At 42.6% G+C, this 21995-nt stretch overlaps 1 protein-coding gene across 4 annotated transcripts in view; it reads left to right on the plus strand.

Moving 5' to 3' along the window:
• Positions 1 to 19706, plus strand: part of SDHAF2 (succinate dehydrogenase complex assembly factor 2) — a 63746-nt gene extending 44040 nt beyond the window's left edge. The window contains exons 1-4 of one of the 4 annotated variants that reach the window (XM_085648529.1): positions 8637 to 8789; positions 12630 to 12841; positions 14037 to 14237; positions 19180 to 19706. In XM_085648529.1, coding sequence (XP_085504655.1) covers positions 8757 to 8789; positions 12630 to 12841; positions 14037 to 14223 — 432 coding nt within the window. In that variant the 5' untranslated portion in view covers positions 8637 to 8756 and the 3' untranslated portion in view covers positions 14224 to 14237; positions 19180 to 19706. Of the gene's footprint in view, positions 1 to 8636; positions 8790 to 12629; positions 12842 to 14036; positions 14238 to 19179 lie in introns of those variants that run through there. The other 3 variants (XM_085648527.1, XM_085648530.1, XM_085648528.1) reach the window with 3 other exon arrangements.
• Positions 19707 to 21995: the final 2289 nt, after the last annotated feature.

Here is a 21995-nt window from a genome sequence, read left to right on the forward strand (position 1 = left end):
CAAGGGGAGGACGCCCTAGGAATAGAGGCGGAGCAAAGTTTGGCTGGTCCCCGTTCCAGAATGCCCCACACTATGGGCCTCCACCCCCACAATTCTTCTATGGGCCGCCACCTTTTCAACAACCATATCCTCCACAACCTTACCCGTATTGGGAACCCCAGAATCAAGAATCCAATCAGTCTTTTTTAGGGAGAGGCAAAAATCCCACAAGAGGAAGAAACAGACGCGGCCAGCAAGTGCAATGGGCACAGCCACTGGAATCAGTGAGGAGTCACACACGGAGCATGGGCCCACCGAATCTGCCCTCTACGAGCAACAACCCAGCCTGATAGTCAACCTATCTAACCATTCTTTAACACCAATTCAAAAAAATGTGTTGGAGAAGGGTTTAGGGTTTGTACCCACAGCAACCTTGGATAAATTTAAACTAATCTGCGAATTGAAAGAATTTATACGCAGAATCAAGTTGGAAGTATTTTTCAAAGACAAAGAACCAGACCTTACATCTAAGACGGACACAGGACTGCACAAAAAATCAAATTTCACACCTCCTCCCAATACCCTTCCTATTGAATTACTAGCATTCGAAAAAGCAGTAATTAAGGAGATTAGGGAATTGGACCCTAAATCCATAAGAGTCTTCCATAATACGAGTAGAATTGAACAAGAGGCGATTCACCAACTCTCCAAAGACAAAACTGTCACAATTAAACCAGCCGACAAGGGAGGAGCCATAGTCCTCCAAGAGACATCGGATTACCAAACCGAATGTCTCAGATTGCTGGACGACAGAAGAAACTACCTAGCTATACCAACCAACCCAACTGAACGGCTGAGAATTGAGATTGCGAGCTTGGTTGAAGAATCCCTTATCAATGACTGGATTAGTAGAAAAGAGGCGGAATTTCTTGAAAACAAGCAACCAGTCATCCCCTACTTTTACACTATCCCTAAGATACACAAGTCTATGGTTAAACCACCTGGCAGGCCCATAGTTTCAGGAATTGGTTCTATTCTGGAACCCCTGTCAAAATTCGCAGACGCCTTTCTGAGACCACTAGTCCAAGCGACCGACACGTATCTACAAGACACTAAAGCTGTTCTGTGTCTAATTCAAAATCTAGATTTCAATCCTACAACCAGCATCTTAATCAGCCTTGATGTGGAAAGCTTGTACACCAGTTTACCACACAAGGATACACTGGACATCCTTGAGGAAGTACTCTTCGAAAATGATTGGGCTTACCACACACCCAGACATGTGGTGTTGGAATGCTGTCGACTAGCTCTAACAGAAAATTTCTTTCAATTTAATGATTCTTTGTTCAAACAGACCCACGGTACGAGCATGGGAAGCACCTTTGCGCCGAGCCTGGCAGGGCTCTACGTACACCATTTGGAACGACACAAGATCCTCCATAACAACAACCCACACATCAACAATATCCAGTTATGGAAGAGATACATCGACGATGTGTTCCTCATCTGGGAGGGAAACGAGACGGATTTTGAATGCTTTTTTCTCTGGCTAAACCAACAAGATCCATTTCTAAAGTTCACCTTCACCATGAGCAGATCAGAGTTGGTCTTTCTTGACCTGAACATATCGGCGCGCGACGGCCGCCTGATCACAACCACACACTTTAAACCCACGGCAAGAAACTGCCTTTTGGTATATGAAAGTTTCCACCCGAGAAGTCTCAAAGATAATTTACCCTTCGGGCAATTCTTACGTCTAAGACGCAACTGCACCACGAGAGAGGATTACAAAAGGCAAGCTCAGGATCTATCCAAAAAATTGATGCAACGACATTACCCACCACATCTTGTGTCCAAAGCACAAAAACGAGCATCCAACAACAACCGGGATGCGCTTCTGGAACCTAAACCTGAAAGAACATCGGATAAGAATGTGAAACGACAAATCTGCATTACAACTTTCAACACCGCATCAGATCAGGTGACCAAGATCATTAAAAAACATTGGCGAATCCTCAATAGTGGAGGTCTTAATCTGCGACTACCAATGTTTAGCCATAAAAAAGCAAAAAACATCAAGAACTACTTGGTACATACCAGACCTAATTCGACAAGGACGGTTGGTCCAGTACGCCTACTACACCCACTCCCAGAGGGACATTACCCCTGTGCCAATTGCAGCGTATGTCACCTAACCACAGCAACTAAGATTGTTACCTGCAATAATGGCATGACGTGGAATCTGCGATCTTTTACGAATTGCAACACCACTGGGGTAGTATACCTCATTACATGCGTATGTAATCTTCACTACGTGGGAATGACCACAAGAAAAGTGAGCACGAGAATGGTCGAACACCGCAGCAACTTCAGATGCAAACATAATAACACCAAAATGACGACGCATTTCTTGGAAAAACAACATACACCAAATGACTTCAGCTGGGTCATTCTTGAACATGTCAGCAACTATCCTAATAGTGAGAAGAATCTACACGAAAAAGAACAACGTTGGGTGTTTAAACTGCGTTCAGACGACCTCGGCCTTAATGATGATATACCATGGGGCCATTTCACTACAAACTGAGTTATTTGTCAGCAACCTTTTGTTATTTAACTACTCTGATTTTGGCACCCTAATATATGAGCCTAAAAAATTATGTGGTGCAATTCAAGCACGCCATTGCGTTTCATTGTTTCTTATAACATGAGATATATAACTATTCTCCAGAATTTGGGGTACCTCACAAGTGGGTCTCACAATCACGATTACAACTGAGGTAACTGTCTTTCCATTTCACCCATGAGGTTTGTTTAGAACCTAGCATGGAGGCTTGTTCAAAACCTAAGCATGGAGGTACTAATGGGACAACTATTTTCCCAATCTATGGGCTAGGAACTTATTGATTTCCAAGTAAAATCAGTTTGGCACTGCTTGGTAACTTTTTTAAAAAATTACATGCTCTTCCCTACCTAAGATGGCCGAACCAATTCACATTACGAGATATGACACCCCAAGGCTCTTCAGCCTTCTCCGTTTTTAATGCGCTGAACGGAGCAGATGAACTTAACCCTTACGTCATTGCCTAAAATTATTTTCTCTTGATTTTTACTTTTTAGTAATTTTCACGACTGGTGCCTGCTCTAAGATGGCGGCGATCGAGGAGAACCATAACCAGCGAGCCTTTCCTTATCCGTTTTCTTAGAAACTCACAGCGGATGGCTAATCCCTTGATTTACTGTTAACAATTAACTTCCTTTTTTTGGAATTACTCTTAATCTATATATTAACGATATTTTGCCAGTTCCAAGATGGCGGCCACTGAACACTACCGCAACCGACGAGTCCCTTCTTCCTCTTCACACCCCCCACCAGGTAGATATCTAGGCACCCGGCTCGCATCCAGTCAGTATGCGGTCGGCGAGGCAGTTCACTAGTAGGTGTTTCCGGCGGGTGGCCTGACGAGTACAAGTGAGTAACCACGCAGCAGGGGGATGCCTTTGCCCCTTCGTAATTTAAATGGGTCTTCATTCCTACTCTCTCCATTTTGCGCTGGATCTCCTAACAGAACAGCGCTCCAAGTACTTTTTGCTTTATCGCTTGTACCTTTATCCTAGGTGTACGAGTGTCCAACCCCCCCTCAGTCGACCATGAGGCACAGTTTTGCCTTTTAAAATGTATGTATTTTCGTATTTTTGTCTGTCTTGTGTGTAATTTATGTTGTCAGACGCATGTTTTTTGACTTTGTGTGTGTTATTAAATGTGCACTTCGTGCATTCACGATCACTTTCTATTCACATTATAGCTAGACGCCAGCATGAAAGATGTACTGTCTGGAGAACTATACAGTGGCACAATAAGAATATGTGAATAATGAGCATTGCGACACTGGTGCATAGTGTAATCACTTTTTTATCCTATGACTATAATGCATAATATGCCTTTTCTCCCTTAATGTCTGTTTTCCATCCTACAGAATTCCATGAGACGTACATTACGTATGTATTTTGATTAACGCATGCTAAATTTGCACAGCGTTTTTTGTTTTTTTCACTTATTCATGCACCTAATTAGGTCTTCTAGGAGTGGTATTTACACTGGGCTGGTCCCAGTGTAGTCCTGATGAAGAGCTTGGGAAGCTTGAAACTAGTCGACCGTATGCTAGGTACACTTACCCATTACAGTAGTTATCTCTAGCATATCACCCACTTTTTTAATTAATTAGCTAGGAGCAACATTAAAATTTAGATTGGCCCACTAGTTGATTATTTTAACTCACTTTAAACCACTCCACACCACAACACTTGCACAACACATAGTCTTGTTTAGTGCTCCTACGTAAATCCGCAAGTCGCAGCACGCCTCAGCCCGTAGAGGACTGAGAGGACCCCAATGATGAAGCATGTCACCGTGGGGAAACCCTGGTGAGTGAGGGGACTAAAGAAAGGAATTGCCCTTTCTTTCTTTTGCTTGGGTGTTCTTTCGGGAAACAAGTGCTTTCCACACACCCTTTGGTTAGTTTCTCATAATCTGACGACTCAGATTATTTATTTAATTGTATTTAATTAGTGCCATGCAAACTCACCCTCCTCTACTGCATGGTGCCGTAAGCAGTTTGTGACTTCTCCGATAGAAAAAAGACGGTGCCTGTAAAAAAAGCACCCGAGATCACTATGACGGCTCGCTATGTGTTTTATCCAAAAAGCGTTCCGTGAGCAATAAAAACAATGCGTTACCGCGTCTCACCTTACAAAGGGATCTGTTTCTCATGAAAAGTGCTTCCGACGTTGCCTAGGCTCAAGTAAGCGCATGCGTGGGGAACGTGAATGTGAATGCTTTATAACGAAAAAAATGATTGTCAGGAGATCGAAACAAAGAAAGGACTCACACGATTTCTGTGTAAGAAGAACGTATCGAAATAGGACAAAGTGTCAGATAGGCTTAAGTGAACGAAACAGCAATGCTCGATGATGTCGAAACAAGGATTAAAGAAAGTTAACGAAAATAACATATAATGAACGAGCTCAGAAAGGATAAAGCTGCGATCTGTATTGAACTAAAATACAAGAGAAGACAGATGTAAAAGCTCAAAGTGCCCAAGAGGTTACAATGAATACGAGTGCAAATCCTGTACAGAGGAAAGTAAAACACTGACATAAGGTATTCAGATAAAGCATAATAATTCATAATGGTCATTCATACCACCCGGAATCACCGTTCCCAAGAATTTAATCCAATGTGTTTCTCTGCATGAAAGAACATTGTTCATATCAGTGTTTGCCTGCATGTGAAGGCGCTCTAGAATTGTGAAACGTAACTGGGGAATGGTGTGAGATGTATTAATCCAATGTGTGACTAGGGAAGAATTCAGATTTTTGTTACGGATTCTGCTCTTGTGTTCAATAATCCTAGTTTTAATCTTGCGACTAGTCTTCCCTACGTATACAAGGCCACACGGGCACTTGATAGCATAGATTACCCAATCTGTATTACAATCTGAGGTGTGTTGCAGTTTTATTTTTTAGCCCGTATGAGGGTGAGTGAACACGTTGCCTGGAATTACATTACTGCATTGTCCGCAATTGTAACATTTTTTCATGCCTGCATTTTTCAGTGTTATGAGGTTAGTATGACTTTTGAGGAGGTCCCTCAAATTCTTCGGTCTGGTGTGTGCGAAGAGTGGAGGGTCCTATAACAAGTCATGGAAGTCAGGTTCCTGTTCAATAATGTCCCAGCGTTTACAAATGATGGATTTGATTTGTGTAGATTGAGCTGAATGTTTTAATACAAAAACTTCACGTTTAGAAGAGATCTTGGGAGTGGTAAGGAGTAAATCTTCTCGTCTCTTACGTGCCACCTGTTTTTCTGCCTCCGAGAGGATGTCTTCGGGATAACCTCTCAATTTGTATCTCTCTAGTTGTTGTTTAATGTCAATCTCACATTGGTGATGATCTGAAGTGATTCTCTTGATTCTGAAGAGCTGAGACACAGGTAGATGCTTCTTAAGAGAGTATGGATGGGCACTCGAGTAATGCAGTGCATTGTTAACGTCTGTGGGTTTTCTGTACATCATGGTAGTTAAGCCATGGGTGGATTTATGAATCTCTATGTCCAGAAAATGTATTTTTTCAGATTGAATGTCATAGGTGAACTGGATTCGTGGATTATGCTGATTCAATTCCACAATGCTTTGTTCTAAAAGAGTTCTAGAGCCTTTCCAAATGATTAGAATGTCATCAATGTATCGCAAAAAGAGAACCAAGTTAGATTGCCAGATTGGGTTGTGTAAGACATGTTGATGCTCAAAGTACGCCATGAACGTATTGGCGTAGGCTGGGGCTCCCGGAAAGCCCATGGATGTACCGGTGATCTGTTGATAGTATCTGTCCCTCCATGAAAAGTAACTGTGGTACAGTGTGAAATGTAGAAGTTCCAAGAGGAAAATGCTTTTATCTTTAGTCAGTGATGAGTGAAGGAGTCTCCATTCTACTGCTTCGAGTCCTTCATTATGGGCAATAGAGGTGTAAAGTGCCACTACATCAAGGGTACTTAGAAGGTAATCATTGTTCAAGTCAAGTCGCTTGCAATTTCAGTAGACAATCTGTAGTATCCCTTATGTATGTACGTGTCCTGGCAGGAGCGACAGGCTCTATCAATTCCCTTCTTTGGGTCTTTTGAGTATTTCTTGAGATAGGTCACCATGGTGGGGTCTACCTCCAGGGTGTCATCTACCTTGCCTTGGAGGTCCGGTCTGAGGTATTCTGAATGCAGCCTAGCGCAAACCTCTTTATCGAAGGCTTGGTGCAGGTGGTCCTGTACATAGTCTGCCACTTCTTAGGGTGCGGGGGCAACCAGGCTGTAGATTTAGGGTGAATGATTTCCAATGGCTCAAAGGTGAGCAGTTTTGATTGCGTGGGTGTGTCCATATGAAGCTTCTTCTGCAAGCGTATGGTGTGTCTGGGGGCCTCACCCTGGTTCGAGGTGTGGTGAGAGGAGTATTCGTCATCCTTTTAAAACAGATCAGAAACAGCAGCCTCTGATGGAGCACTATAGTCGTGCTCCGTGGACATGCTGGTAGTAGCTAGTCTGGTGAAATCTGCAGCGTGGGGCACCCTTGGGGGGCTTCCCCTTAGGTTTGGCCCGCAATGGGGGAGCGGGTAACCAGTCCTGCTGCGCTGCATAACCACATAGGCGGTGCTTTAGGGGGTTCAATCGCCCGAACCAAGGCCCTATTAACCGAATGTTGTACTCCCATATCCAGAGCATTGACCAGTTCCTGCTCCAGGGAAACCATGGGCTTCCTGTAGTAAAACTCTTCCTCATAGGAATCTTCAATTGTTTAAGAAATACAGTGGAACTGATAGGAAAAGACCAAGGTCGCAAGTCATATGGTGAGTATACCCAATTCAGGAGCAATACAGGGGGAGTAGCACCAACCCCATGCAAGCCAAGCACAGACAACAGTCTCAAACCAATATGAGGTGGAGGGAGGGCTTGCCAAACACTCTAGGCAGAGCCTATGCACTATTGTCCAACCCTGTGCAGTAGGATCGGCCGGGTGTCAGAAGGGAGCTGCCTCAAAGTAAAAGGGATAATAGGAGCAGTTATACGCGGCTTCCCAGCGTTACTCAAAGCTTCCCGGGCACTGGAAGCGGCCAAAATGGCTACCACGCGTGCACGGTGCCACACATTATGGCAATCTAAAAAAAAAAAAGTACTGCGCGTCACAGAGATGCATGTCATCGCTCCCTGTCTCCCGCGCAACACTGAAAAGGGAAGTGGGCACAAAGCGCCCGGTTGGGAGGCAGAGCGCTCCCATAGGCACCAACGAGATGCGCCACTCAAGCGAGAACTGAGGTAAACTCGAATTGTGCGGCGGCGGCTCGCTATTTACTATACTAATAAAAGGGAGACCAGCGGCTGGCATACAACATTGTCATGGAGTATCCCCGCTACGGTAATCCTAGCATAAACACAAAGCACTGACAGTGCATAGCACATATAACAATAATTACCGCACAGAAATAAGTGCCTACAACGCACACTGTCAATAACAGGAAGATAACAAATGTGAACTGGCTGCGAAGTCATAAAGGCTGTGTCGTCATAAAGGGTTTATATACAGCCGTGGCTCTATGGCTGGGCACGTGATATAGTTGGGTATCATGGGATATGTAGAGATGTTTTAACTTTATGGTTATTGGCTGCTAAAAAATTGTAAAGCAATGAGAAAGCATAATCGGTGCCTCCGGTCCTGACACAGAATCAAGGTGTAACATGAGACACGAAGGTGTCGCTCATAACTGCACTACTAATATAGAAATTTCACAATAAACGAAAGACTAAGAACTTGGTAGCACTGTATTCCTAGATAAGAATTTCACATGAAAAACGATCAAACAGGTCGTGACTATCAGAGAACGTGCTTCGGAAGTTATAGAGCTTGTGCTACTCGGTGCTCATCTTTGCCTACTCATAGATCTTTACTGTCTCGACTTCTACCAATACCGTGCCCGCCTAGAGGTTTCCAAATGGCATTCACGTGACTGCACGGGTAGCTCCGGTCTACTTTTCAGCAGCGCTCTTTTATCTGCTGTGCGCGAGATAGTCTCTTTTTTATGTCCACTGGAGCCCCTCTGTCTTCTTTCGTCTTTTTTCTATGGCACTTCTGTTCTCGTCCGTTCTCTCTTTCAATGGATGAGCGACAGACTCCTTTAGCCTGAACCTGAAATTTTCTTCGCGCACAGGCGTGTTTTTTTTCCCTCGCAGACTCATAATGTTTATATCTGCGTTATTGCCAAGGATCCGGGTGAGTCAGACGTTTTAAGGCGGGGGCACAGTGGGCTCTGATGTAGGGCCCAGCCTTTCACGGTGCTGATAGAACAAGCTCTTTTCTTCAGAGGCTATTCCATAGTGACCTTGACTAATTCTTAAACAGATTGTTTTAAACAACGATTCCCTTTAATTTATTTTTAGTATCGGTGATGTGTGAGTCTACTACTAACATTTTACAGAGAAAGTTTTGTTTATCTCACGCAAAATCCATTTGAAAAAGTTTCTTTGAGATCAAAACAGACCTTGCATTTGAGAAAGGGGGTGGGGAGGTGGGGTTCGCAGAGATTATTTGCAGTAATATTAGGGAGCTGCTGTTGTGTTACAGTACAGAAAACACCCATCACTATCCCTGAGTAGTAGATGTAAACACGTTTAGAATTTGGATGAGTGCGCCTGTGCACTCTCAGTGACCTGGCCAAAGAGGGCATGAAAGGGCTGAAACTGGATCATAAATTCAAAGCTGTTCCGAACAGGGGCCCCCAAAATCCTTAAAATGTCCCTGGAGTTAGTGCAGGCAGTGCTGGTAATGGGAAAAGCCACTCGGGGATCCCTTTTATGTGGGGGTCAAGGGATGGCAGCCGAAAGGGGTGGAATCACGTGGGCGAAGTTCTGAGGAACCGACTCTTGACAGCCAAGGTGCACATTTAATATTTTAAACTCGGCCCCAAAGAAATTAGCAACAATGTTCATAGTGAATCTGTTCTGCGTACTTAATTTGTCACAAAAGACTTAATTTGAAAACATTTAAAAAGTTAAAGGTGCCTGATATCTTTGTATACATGTCAATTTCCCGGGTATAACAATAAGGTAACTCTGCTGGTTAATTAATTAATTTACTGGAGAAATATCTGTGCATTTAGTCGTGTGTTTGATATCATGAAATAGCATACAGGGACAATGGTACTGTTGCAAATCACAACGTTTTGAATGCAGGTCTGAATGAAGTGGTACACAAATTATGGCTAGAATCTGCAGATTAGAAGTCGGAGAGCATAGAGAGTCTAGATCAGAGGTCTTCAAACTTTTTTATTCTGAGCCCCCCCCCTAAGCAAAATGTTTTGAGATCAGGCCCCCCCCCAAAAAAAAACTTTATGACAAGGATTGGGGGAGCGGGAGGAACATGGCTGCGTGCAGGGAGCGGGGCTTATGAGATGATTTCAGGAATATTTTTTCTATAGCTTATGAATTGCACCAAATATGAGAGTTATAAAACAGCAAAAGCATAAAACAAAACCAGATATCCCAAACAAACTGCTCCATATAATTGGGGTGTTGTGAGCCCCTCACACTCTTTGACCCCAATGCAACTATACCTGCTGCACTAATGATAACTGCAGTCCTGAGTAGCAGGCTATCTCCTTTGCCTTTTTTACCTCTTTCCCTCCATGATGGATCATCACCTCTGTCCTAATGCTTGAAAGGACAATAAGCTCTGATGCCCCTTTTTTAAAGGTAGACAGTCATAATTGTGATGCAGTGGGCCCCTCAAATCCCTGGGCCCCAGTCCTGCTGCATCTGCTCCTTCATGATAACCAGCAGTGGCCACTTACACACTTGGCAGCAGTACCAGCTTCACTAATAAATGTCCCTTTAAAAAAAAAAAAACACTTATATTGTCCCCTTCTTTGGGGTATCTCTCTGAAGAAGCGGTCTCTGGCAAAGATCTATTCTTTGTAATATTCTTTGTAGATGTAATGTAAAGGAGTTATCAGCTGGGATCTGGAATAGTGTCTGCATTAGATACAGTTTGATTACTTATTACTAAAAAGTACGTTTTGTAAGAACTTGTTTTATCTCAATCACTGCATCATTTTGCAGCGGCTTAGCTTAGAGTATGTAAATACTGTTTTAAAATAATGACTTACATATTCGCAGTGCTTTCTGCCACAGGCTGGGACCTCATAGCACTAGAAACAGGGCAATTAGAATTATGCGGCAGGAGAAGGCCAAATTATGCAGCATTGTTGACTAAATTTTGCAGCAAGCAAAGGCGAATTATGCTGCATATTTTGTGATAGCATTACTGCACTATTTTGCTATTTTTACACTTGTTAACATTGTCCTGGCCTTTATTGCTCCTCATAAGTACCACATTAACACCCACATACTGCAATAAGCAACAGAAAGGTGACCAGTCAACCTTAAGAAAGGGCCTTCCACTGTGAGGTAACGTGTTGCTGCATTTTTTGATCTGCAAATTATGCAGCAGACGATAGATTATGTGGCAAATGCGGGAAAACCATAACTATGCGCTGTGAGTGCAGGGTGAGAGTGAAAGTGAAGGGTGAGAATGAGGAGTGAGTTGTCTGAATGCAGGGTGAATTCCCAGACACTTGAAGTTAATCAGCATGTTATTGACGGGGCGTAGGGTTTCAGATATAAATTAAACTATTGCTATTATGGAATTAATCAGGGAATCGAGGGTGAAGGAAATAAATAATGTGCTGATCCTGCAGCAAACTTCCAGTCTTATGATTAGGTTTGCCAGCTCATTATTTTGATGTTGCAGACGGTACAAAAATAAACAGTCACCTAAAGCCCTATTTTCAGCACTTATCTGTGCGTACTCAGAAAAGCAAATATAGCTCTTTTTAAAAATGTATTCTAGGGCTGCCTGCATGTTTCATGACTGAAAATAAAAGGAACAGACAGAAAGTCAAATTACAAATGAATACATACTTTTTTATTTAAGACCCTATTTAGTGTCAAAGCAAGGTCTTTGCAGGCTCTTAAAACATACATGGCTGGCATTTTTCTATTGGCAACCCTTTTTCATATTCCTTTTCATGAAATGCATTTTCACACTACAGCAGTAAATTTACAATACAAATGTAAGGAAGAGGCAGAGTAGGGGCCCAGGGGGTACTGGAAAAAGAAAAAAAACTAAGCCTCAGTAACCAGTTTCCAAAGGTATGCAAATGGTCTTTAAAGACCTGTGAAAAACTCAGGGGTGCTGGAGTTTTAATAAGACTCCAGACTCTGCCCAGTCGAGCCCCCAGCAGCACACCCACTGACCTCTGGCCCCACAGCACTCTTGAGGGCTTCAGAGTAAATGAAGACAGCCTGGAAATGCAGCAAATAAACATTGCTGCACTTCCAGGCGTCTTCGTTTACATGTGCTTACAGAGGCCTTTGCGCCCCCCTGGGAACCCATCCCTGCCCCCCCAGGAGGGCGCGCCCCACAGTTTGAAGACCTGTGGTCTAGATGGACACACAGCCATTCAAAAGAAAGTTGGCCACTGTACACAGTCGGAGAATAGGCAATCAATGGCCTTTAGGCAGGCCGTCAGAAGGTTTTCAGATGGCATAATGTGAAGATAATTAGCCACAACAAAAGGTAGGCAGAGGGTACAGTCTGACACATCGCAAAGCCTGTTTTCGACAGGTCAGGATGTTCAGTCTTGGCGGTATGGGCCAGAATAAAGCCAACCAGGGCAGTGTTTGAGGATAACAGACAGGAGGACACAATCAGATGTTCATGATTTAGAGCCCAAGGAATGAGGGCTTATTTCGACAAGTGACGTTTTTACGCTATAGTCTCGGGATACAAGTTCATTGATAGTCTCTTCTCCACTCCAGGGTGTGAGAGTTCGGTACTCATCTGAAAGAATGTGAGTTGCTCTACAAGGTGATGCTTCCTCTGGGAACCAGTGGCCATATACCACGGCCTTACTGCAGAACTCACTGGACATGTTGGCCAGAGCCCCGAACCTGACATTGTGCAGGATTGGCCACATTCTGTATATTAATACGTGAGATTTCTGTGGGTGTGAAGAAGGTCATTCATTTTGTCTTGGTTTCTTGTTGATCGCAGAGCCTTGCTTCGGTGAGGCTGCCATTGCTCTACTCTGCTACTCCTAGACGTACCTATCGAGGTGATGCTCCCGAGGATTCTGAAAAGGATATGATTGAGATTCCCTTGCCCCCGTGGGAGGAGCGTTTGAATGAGCCTATTGACATAAAACGTGCCCGTCTAGTGTATGAGAGCAGGAAGCGTGGAATGTTGGAGAATGGACTCCTGCTTAGGTGAGTGCACTCTCTCCGCCACAACCTTGCCTCCCCATTGTCACTCAGCCTAACCCAGTTCTACTTTTGCCCTGCCAGTGGAACCCCTGGCCATGACTGTGCCCTCGTGATAGCACAACATCCATTCTGCCTCTCCTTAATGCACACTTTCCTCTGCTTGCATTCGCTGCATTACTTACTGCTCCGTGCCACATCAGCTTCTTTACACGCTGCATCAAAAACGATGAACCCCTAATTGTTGAACCATGTCGCCAATAACCTCCTACCCATTCTAGCATCTCATGTGCCACTGCATATTGAACTCTTTTGCTACCTTCAGGGACACCCTTACCCATTTTCCTCACCATACTGGCACCTTCCCCTCCCATAACATTGACTCTGCACCCCCTTTATTAATGCTCCCCTATGTGTGGATATCTTTTCTGCCCCCAGCTGACGGATTTTACAGATGACTACCACCAGTACAGTTGCCTCTGCTTTCTATTCTCCCTACAAGAGCCTTTGTTCTCCCTCGTACTACTGGCCCTTCCAACTTGCTCTTTTCTCTCTAATAAGACACCCTGTCCCCACAATGCCTCTCCTGCCTACGTTTCTACGTCTGATTGGACAGGTTTTCGCGCCCTCCTTAACATATCATCCCCATCTACAGGCACCACTGAGCTTCTTCCCCTTCCGCCCCACATCCTTCCAATTAGATTCCCTTTCTTGGAGTCCCTTCCTGCACTTTAAAACGTTCAGTGTACTTCTCGAACTTTATTAACCCTTCTTAGTACTCTCGAATCATACCCTGGACCCAGCCCAGCATTACTCGATCACTCCTTGACTCTTCCCAACACTTTCACTCGCAACCCTTCCTCCTATTTCCCACTCACATTCGACTTTCTCCCCAGTGACATCTTTGATCATTTCTTGCACCACACTCACAAACTCTTCGTAAATCCCTGCATGATCCAGTCTCCTTTTTGATCTTAACATACACTGACCTTCCACGCCTTTGCCCTTTCCTGTCACTACTCAAATTCCTCTTTGCTGCATCCCACATTAGATGTGCCCCTTTAATGGATACCTTGCTCTCATTCTTCTGTTGCAGATCAACTTCTCCTTCTCTAGCTCTGTTTTTCTCACTACACTTTTTTTTCATCTGCCACGGATGCTTTTGATTTAATGTATTTCTTTTTTCTCGTGACTTTTACAGCCTCTTTGCTAAGGAACATCTTAGCACGATGTCAGAAGCCCAACTTTCCCTCTACGATCGGATGATCAATGAGCCGAGCAATGACTGGGATATTTATTACTGGGCCACAGGTACTGCCAGGCTGTTTCTTATGGACCACAAGCTCTCCTGGGGCATAGCAACACACTCCCCACCACCCAAATCATAAAGAATACAAAACAGGTAAAAGTGTAATATGGTCGAATATTGCCATATAGGGGTTCTGGTATCATTATAAATCATGCCAAGTGTTATAATTGTCACCAGAGCCTCAATATGGGAATACAGGATCATATTACACATTGTCTTTTATGTATTTCTTATATTACATGTTTATTTTGGGGATGCTAGCCTGTTCTTGTTCTTTTCTTCAAAGTGCAACTAACAGTGGGCACTGATTAGAATTAAAGCGTTTATGTTTACCTATCATTAATACGTTGTTAATAATACAATAGACAATAGTTGGGGCACTGGATTTATGCAATTCACTGGCAGTGGCATTTGCCACATAGTTATGATTTTAAAACATTTCAAAATAATTTGCATAACGTACACATTTCACAAGTGTTGCTTCCAGTTCAAATGGTTTGAAGTAATTTTGCTAACGAATATGCAGCAGATTTAAGCTTTGTTGCCATATAATTTAGATGACCTTGCTTCATAATTTAGATAACCATGCTGCTTAATTTAGGTAGCCATGCCACATTGTCATAGTTGCGTTTCGGTGATCAAGGTCTTGTGCCAAGACCGAAACTCGTCGATCTGTGGCTTTCATAAGAAACAATGAGCTGGATAATTGAATGAATTTATATCACAGAATTTGCGGAGTGCGACCCTGTTCCTTTTTTGAAGGAGTTTGGTGTGTGTGTATATATATAAAACACTTTGCCCTTATACTCTAAGGGGTACATTGCAATGGCGTGGAACTGTAAGACCGCTCCTCTGATGGCCTCTGGGTTCAGGATTTGAAAAAGTGGGGGAAGGCTGAATTGGTCACAATAAATGCAATAATCAGAACGCAGGGGAAGTCCGTCGGTTGAACTTGTCTGGGATATGTATATAGTGAAATTAGAAGCAAAGTCAGATGGCAAGCTGCCTTGAACATGGTAATATGATCAGTGTGTACTGGGTATGCTGTATGGTCTGATCCTTAGGATAAGGAGTATTACAAGGAGAGATACAAGGGTGGCTGTGGAACAAGCAGTATCAGTACTGTGGGGTGGATGGAAGTTTAGGCTATCTTATGGTGGATACGCTGTATGGAACTGATGCCTACAAGTCCTATAAGGATGTAGGGACGCTGTTGGTTGGGACCGCTATGAGTGTGTGTGGAGGGGGGCTAAGGAGTGGTTGATGCACGCCACACCTGGAAAGTTCCATATTTTGATCAGTGATTAACGCATATAACCTAGAAGAATGTCTTCTTGTTTCAATTGCTCTTATTGTATTTATCTAGTCCATTATATAGTACAGTGCTGTGACTGGGTTGGTGTACCTATACAATATATACGTCTTGACCTGCCAGCATCCCCTGTTATTAGAGTGGGCGCCATTGCTGCCAATTAAGTTTATGGTTGTTCATTTATTGTTGGGTACTAATATTTGTCTGCAACCATAAACATTTAATAAAGAACTATATAAAATATAGGCAATAGTACTTGTGTAGTAATGTGTGTGTGTGTGTGTGTATATATATATATGGATATATATATATATATATATATATATATATATATATATATATATATATATATATATGTATATATAATCTCCTTCATGCATTTAACATGTTCATTTATCATTCTCATTTAGCTTCTGCCCACCACAGCATGGGGCCCACTTCAGTCCTTGACTCTCTTCCCTGTACATTATTCGGTTGATTGTTCCTGATACTCACCTTTCAGTTTCTCAAACCCTCAGTTTCTTCGGTGCACTAAAAAAAAGCCAAAGCTTCACTATTCAACATATAAAATCAATAAAGCAGAAAGCGCACCTCACACATTTAAGAAGAAATCGTCAGCACCTTAATAAAACATCAAAATCAATCTGTACCTGCCTCCCAGGAGTTTGTTGACAACTTATCAGGTTTTTTTCCCAGTAAGGTATTTCATGTCAATTCGAAATTTCCAACACCACTGACATCGGGCTGGTTACCCCTGGACCAATACCCAACCCCCACGCCTTACAGCACCAAATGTCCTTTTTTTAAAAACTCTCCTTAAAGGACTGAGAGACTGATTGTATAAGCTCATTCTGGCTTGCCTCTTAACTTGTGTCTTCCTCACATTCCCCAAAGGGCATCTGTCATTGAATTCACAGATTAATGCTTTCTTCAACCTCTCTCTTGAATCTGGCTCAGTGTCGACGTGTTTGAAGGAGGTGTTGGTCCTTCCATTCTTAAAAAAAAAAATGGACCCCTCTTGCCCTGCTAGCAAAAGACCAATCTCACTTCTTCCTGCTTATGGGAAGATACTGGATTCTGCAATTCTCCTCCAGATTAAAAAATGTATTGAGGCGAAAAATGTGCTTCATCCTTCACAATGTGGGTTCAGATCCAGATTTAGCACTTCTAGAGGTACCTGAGTTTATCAAAACCTTCCTTCACGTGGGTACCAATACCATTGTCATTCTGTTAGACTTATTGGTGGCCTTCCAGACAGTGCCGCATTACGTACACCTGCAACAACTGGAAAAAGCAGGAATTGACACAGCGTGGAAATCTATTATATCCCTCCCCCTCCTTTTACACCAGGGTTTCATATGGTCATCTGTGGTGTTCCACGGGGCTCTGCCCTAAGCCCGTGCCTTTTTAACATCTATCTGGCTTCTCTTCCTGCTATTGTTCTAGTGGAGTTTTAATGTGGTGCCCTTTGCTGATAATACCCAGTTTGTTTGCCTTTAAACACCTTGTTGCCTCGGTCTCATCCAGCTTTCAGGGCTGCTTAACGGCATTCACTGGCTGAATGCATGAAAGCTGCCTCTGCCTAAATTCCATTAAATCTGAAATTCTGATTTTTCAGATCCCCATCCATACCGGATCTGACCCACTTGTGGCCTTCAGAAATGCCCCCATCCCCCTGCTAACTATTCTATCGAATACTGGAAAAAACTGGGGGGTCAAGCTTGACAGTGCCCTCACTTTCAAGCCTTTCATTAATGCTATTGCAGGAGTCTGTTTTTCCCTTCTGAAAAACTTAAGGAAGACCGTCAAATTCTTGCCAGTGCACACTAGAAAGACCATTGTTCATGCATTAAGAACTGATTCAGGCAAGGTGAAGCTTCTGGGTTCTAACCAAGCACTTCTACACCAACTTCAAGTCCATAATGTGACAGTCAGACTTGTTCTGAATATCTCCAAAAGCCTGTTAATTCTAAATGGCGTAAGAAGCCTCCACTGGTCCTCTATCAAGCTAAGAATAGAATTCAAAGCCTTGACATTAACATTTTGGGCCATTGAGGTGAAAGGCCCTGTGTACCTCTGCTTTAAAATCAAATATATGATCCACGCAGAGCTTTAGGTTCAGCCAATCAGAACCTACTCAGCATCCCCAAAATCAAAAAGGTTAGAGCAGGTTCGCACTCTTTCTTGGCCCCAAAGCTCTGGAACCTACAGAATCATATTAGAGGTGCTACTTCAGAGAATTCTTTTAAGAGCCTTTTAAAGACCCAGTTAGTTCAGTTACTGCAGCGTCCCAAGGTGTACATGTTCATTCTCAAGGAAACTTGTTAGCCCATTATTAGGGCTTGTTAGGCTGCCAAGGAAAGAGGTTTGTTCATTGCTATACAACACTTGATCGAGACCCCAGTTAGGCCTCATCTTATGACATTCTGTAGTACCTTCTAACTTTACAACGGGTTTGGCCAATACATCCATAAGGCTCCATTTAGCAATGGTTGCAGCTTGCCTTCAAAATAGTCAGCAGGTTATATTTAAAATTGCTGTCATAAAGCTTTTTATTGAACAACTAAAGATTATTCCTCCAGAGTTATTCCTAGCCTCCGCAGGGATTCTCCGGATAGACTACTTAGGATCACAATTTGAACCATTAGAGTTTTACCCGCTTCAGTACCTCACATGCAAAGTCTTATTCCTAGAAGCTGTACATTCGCTGTGCAAAGTAAGTGGACTTCAAGTGTTATCTACAAAAACGCCATGGTTTCTACCAAAATTTGTCTCACGTTTTTATATTAATCAGTATATTGAGTTACATACAGTTATCACCATTCCACCAACTGTAGCAGAGAGATCTTTGTACACACTAGAACTCTTCTATAATGATTGAACTCGTCCATTTTCAAAAACAAACTTTTAATTAATCTTTAGCACCACATTTAGAGATTTTCATTTCACATCTGGAAATACTGAGCACACTTTTTAAAATAGGAGACACAATGGCTTTCTTGGGAATCATTCCATTAGCTGACATCTTCAAGGGGGGGAGGGGGAGGAGTGCACATATATTCACTCATTTACAAAACACTTCGTTGTCGACATACAAGCTAGGTAAGACACACGAGTTGGCCTCACAGTCTTTCAGAAGCTCTTTCATACAGTTTCCACTGTTTTCCCCAAACCATTGCTTTAAAGGAGTAGTGGTACAGCTTTACCGTCTATGCACGACGTGTGGTCTACAACAACAAATTTAGCAAATGGGAAACTTACCTGTAACACTGATTACAGCTTGTAATGTTCTAGATTCACATGCTGCCTACATGCTTCACCGGGTGCACGAATTAAGTTAAAGACTCACATAAATACATTATTTTGAGTATCAATATACTGGTCTCTTAGCAGACATACAATAGACTCCTGTTTTGATGTGGAAAAAAATAACTTGTGTCCCGGTATATTGTGGATCAAAATGCATGCTCTAAACCGATAGAAGAATTAACAGAAAAGCAGTGTAATATCTCAAACCTCCCTCCTCCATTGAATGGCAAGAGAGTTCACCACGTCTGAATATACAACCCAGACTGCAAACAGATTGTTACAGCTGTATAAAGTTTTCCATGTTGTCTGTCATTGTGTGGGAATTAGTGCAATCATGCAATTACAGTTCTTTTGTTAATAAAAGATTATAATATTATTATGGTACAATGCTGTTTTTTCTTGTTACTCAACAAGGTGCAAAGACCCCGCCTGATGTCTTTAAGAATGAGGTGCTGGATCTCCTGAAGGAATTCACCAAGAACCGAAATATGGAACAGAGGTTGCGGCAGCCAGATTTGGAGTACCTTTTGGAGAAGTCTTAAGAGTGGACCCTATTTTTACTTCTTTCTTGTAGAGAATGTAAAAAGCAGTCAAAACGGTGGTGTGTGAATATTTCCCCTTCTCTCCTTCAACAGCCCCTTTCACCGTGTTGTCCTCCTTCTACCCATCAGTGCCTGGAAGTGAAGAACCTTACTGCTGCTCAATCCTCATCTATACACTTCTGTTGGCCCAGTTTTGCTCCTATGATCAAGCTTCTCCTTAAATGTATTTTCTCTTGATATCCCCGTCCTCCAGTTCGCCCAGCTGAGGTTTGGCCGATGCCCACATATTTCTGTTTTCCTTGGAGCTTAAGGAAGGTTCACCTCTTCCACCCTTGAATGATATTTGGACTTGTAAATATTAAATACTGGTTGACACCAATAAATTTCCTATCCCATGAAGTCTCTCCATTTTTCAATGCTGTGGATCATGCAACTTTTACCAATGTTACAACATGCCCACACAACACACAATATCGGTTTCCTAATGTAGAGACACTACAAATGAGAATCAGTCTCCCCTGAGAACACCCTGTAGAGTCCCCAAATGGAGAACAGGTTTGAGAGAATTTGAGGTGCTGGAGAATGGAAAATAATTAATCTTGGTCAGCATTATTTCCAGTCACTGCACATCAACCCAGTTGTATTTTGGGGATAAGTGGTGACCCTAATGTATCGTTTTAAATCACACATTCCTTATTATGGGCCATATGTAGGTAAATTACATTTACCGATTCTTAAATACCGAATTTTACCGATTCGGTATTTATGAATAGGTAAATGTAATGTAGGTAAAATATTACCGAATCGGTAAGTGTCTGTATTTTAGAATCGGTATTTACCGATTCGGTAATGGCAACTGGCTTCCCATTCATTCCTATGGGCCTGGAGGCCCATAGGAATGAATGGGAAGCCAGTTGCCATTACCGAATCGGTAAATACCGATTCGGTAATGGGGGAGGCATCATCATGGGTGGCAGGGTGTCACATTGACAAGGGCATGTATGTCTGCCACATTGCACACTTCAAAGTGCGCAAAAATGCTTTTTTTTACAGCTAATCGTCATTTACCACCAACTTTTAGTTGGTGGTAAATAACGAATCCCCACACCTACCACACACTCCCCCTACATATCATTTCAGGATTCGGTATTTACCGATTCGTGAAATGATCCCCTTACATAGCAAAAGCCTAAATACCGGTCGGTAACGGTATATTTACCGAAAATCGGCCGTTACCGACCGGTATTAGGCTACCTACATATGGCCCTTAGTGTCTGAAATGTGATGGCCTTCAGAAATTGGGTTACAAGGGTGTGAAAATATATAAGAATGTTCCAGTTAAAGCTGAGAAGAAAAAGGTGTCTGCAGTGCTGCAATGTGTTTTTGCTCTGACCTACTGACCCACTTGCCTTATTCCAACAATGACATCTACCCAGAATTTACCTACCGGAAATCCCACACATAATAGTTCAAGAAATTGCCCTGAGACTGTGACTTTTTCTTGCAATCTCAATGAAACGCAAAACTATGCCCATCAATGCACTGGATAATTTTCCCTTTTTTGCCACGTTTGCAGCAGAAATTACTATGGTGGTATGCTACATTGTATTGACAAGACAAAGTAATGGAAGATAACTCGCTGGATTAATGTGCCTTGTGCAGTGAACCATGTGCAACCTGCGGGTCACAGGTTCGGATCCTGTCAGGGCTGCCACAAAGTGTCATCCTTTTGAGTCCAAAAAGGGAGTTTTATTGAATGAAATAATAGTATTGCATACTATTTGTGCTTTGAGACTTTAGTAAGTTAGAGCTATCTACAGGGACATTGAAATTATGCAATTTTGTGAACGTGGCGTTTTTCGCATAATTATAGATTTGACACAAACTTTCTTATTGTTGGTTAATATTACCAAGGATTCCTAACAAGCAAGAGCATCCTCCTGCCCCCAAGAACCCTACTTTATCTAACGAGCATAACTTGAGAAGCACTAACCTTCGAAGTAAATGAGACAAACTTAAGCATAGATGCTCTCTCTGGACATTACGTTCATAGCTCATCTTTTATAACCCTTCAGTCCACCTGGCTTCCTCACACTTTGGATCACATCCTGTTATCACTCAATCTCATAAAATATATTTCTTTTTAGGTCTTACCTAGAGACAGTTATAGCTGTCTGTCATTGAAGACCTACTATCTCCTACAATGCTGTAATAAGGACACAGCCACCCAGGCCCCCTATTCATTTTGGATCTGTAGCATTTGGTAATTGAAATTGGGTCATCTTCCACATTGAGCTCCAATGTCTCTACAGTATAATCTGAATGGCGAGCTTGGGATTCCGAAGTTCTACATCTGTCAAACCTTCCAGAGCTCTGATTTGATTTTTCCGTTATGAAGTTCTTGTCACTATTCACTATTGTTCTATTGGTGCTCATTATCTACAACATTTGCTAATCCAGGCAGCACATTTTCTGGTAATCATGTCTTCTGCTTGGCAACCATCTCCAGGCAGCACTTAATAGCGCATTGTTCTTGTTTGGCTCAGCTATCTTGCCAATTACTCGCTAAAATTGTCTTCCAAGTCCAGAGATGGATTTTTCATTCTTCGGAGACCTGCCATTACTAGGGGATTATTATCATTTTCCTAGGTTTTCCTGTAGAACCTTTTGAGTTCAAAACATCTGCCC

The sequence above is a fragment of the Triturus cristatus genome, chromosome 3_2 (assembly GCF_964204655.1).
Source record: "Triturus cristatus chromosome 3_2, aTriCri1.1, whole genome shotgun sequence".
Taxonomy (NCBI): Eukaryota; Metazoa; Chordata; class Amphibia; order Caudata; family Salamandridae; genus Triturus; species Triturus cristatus.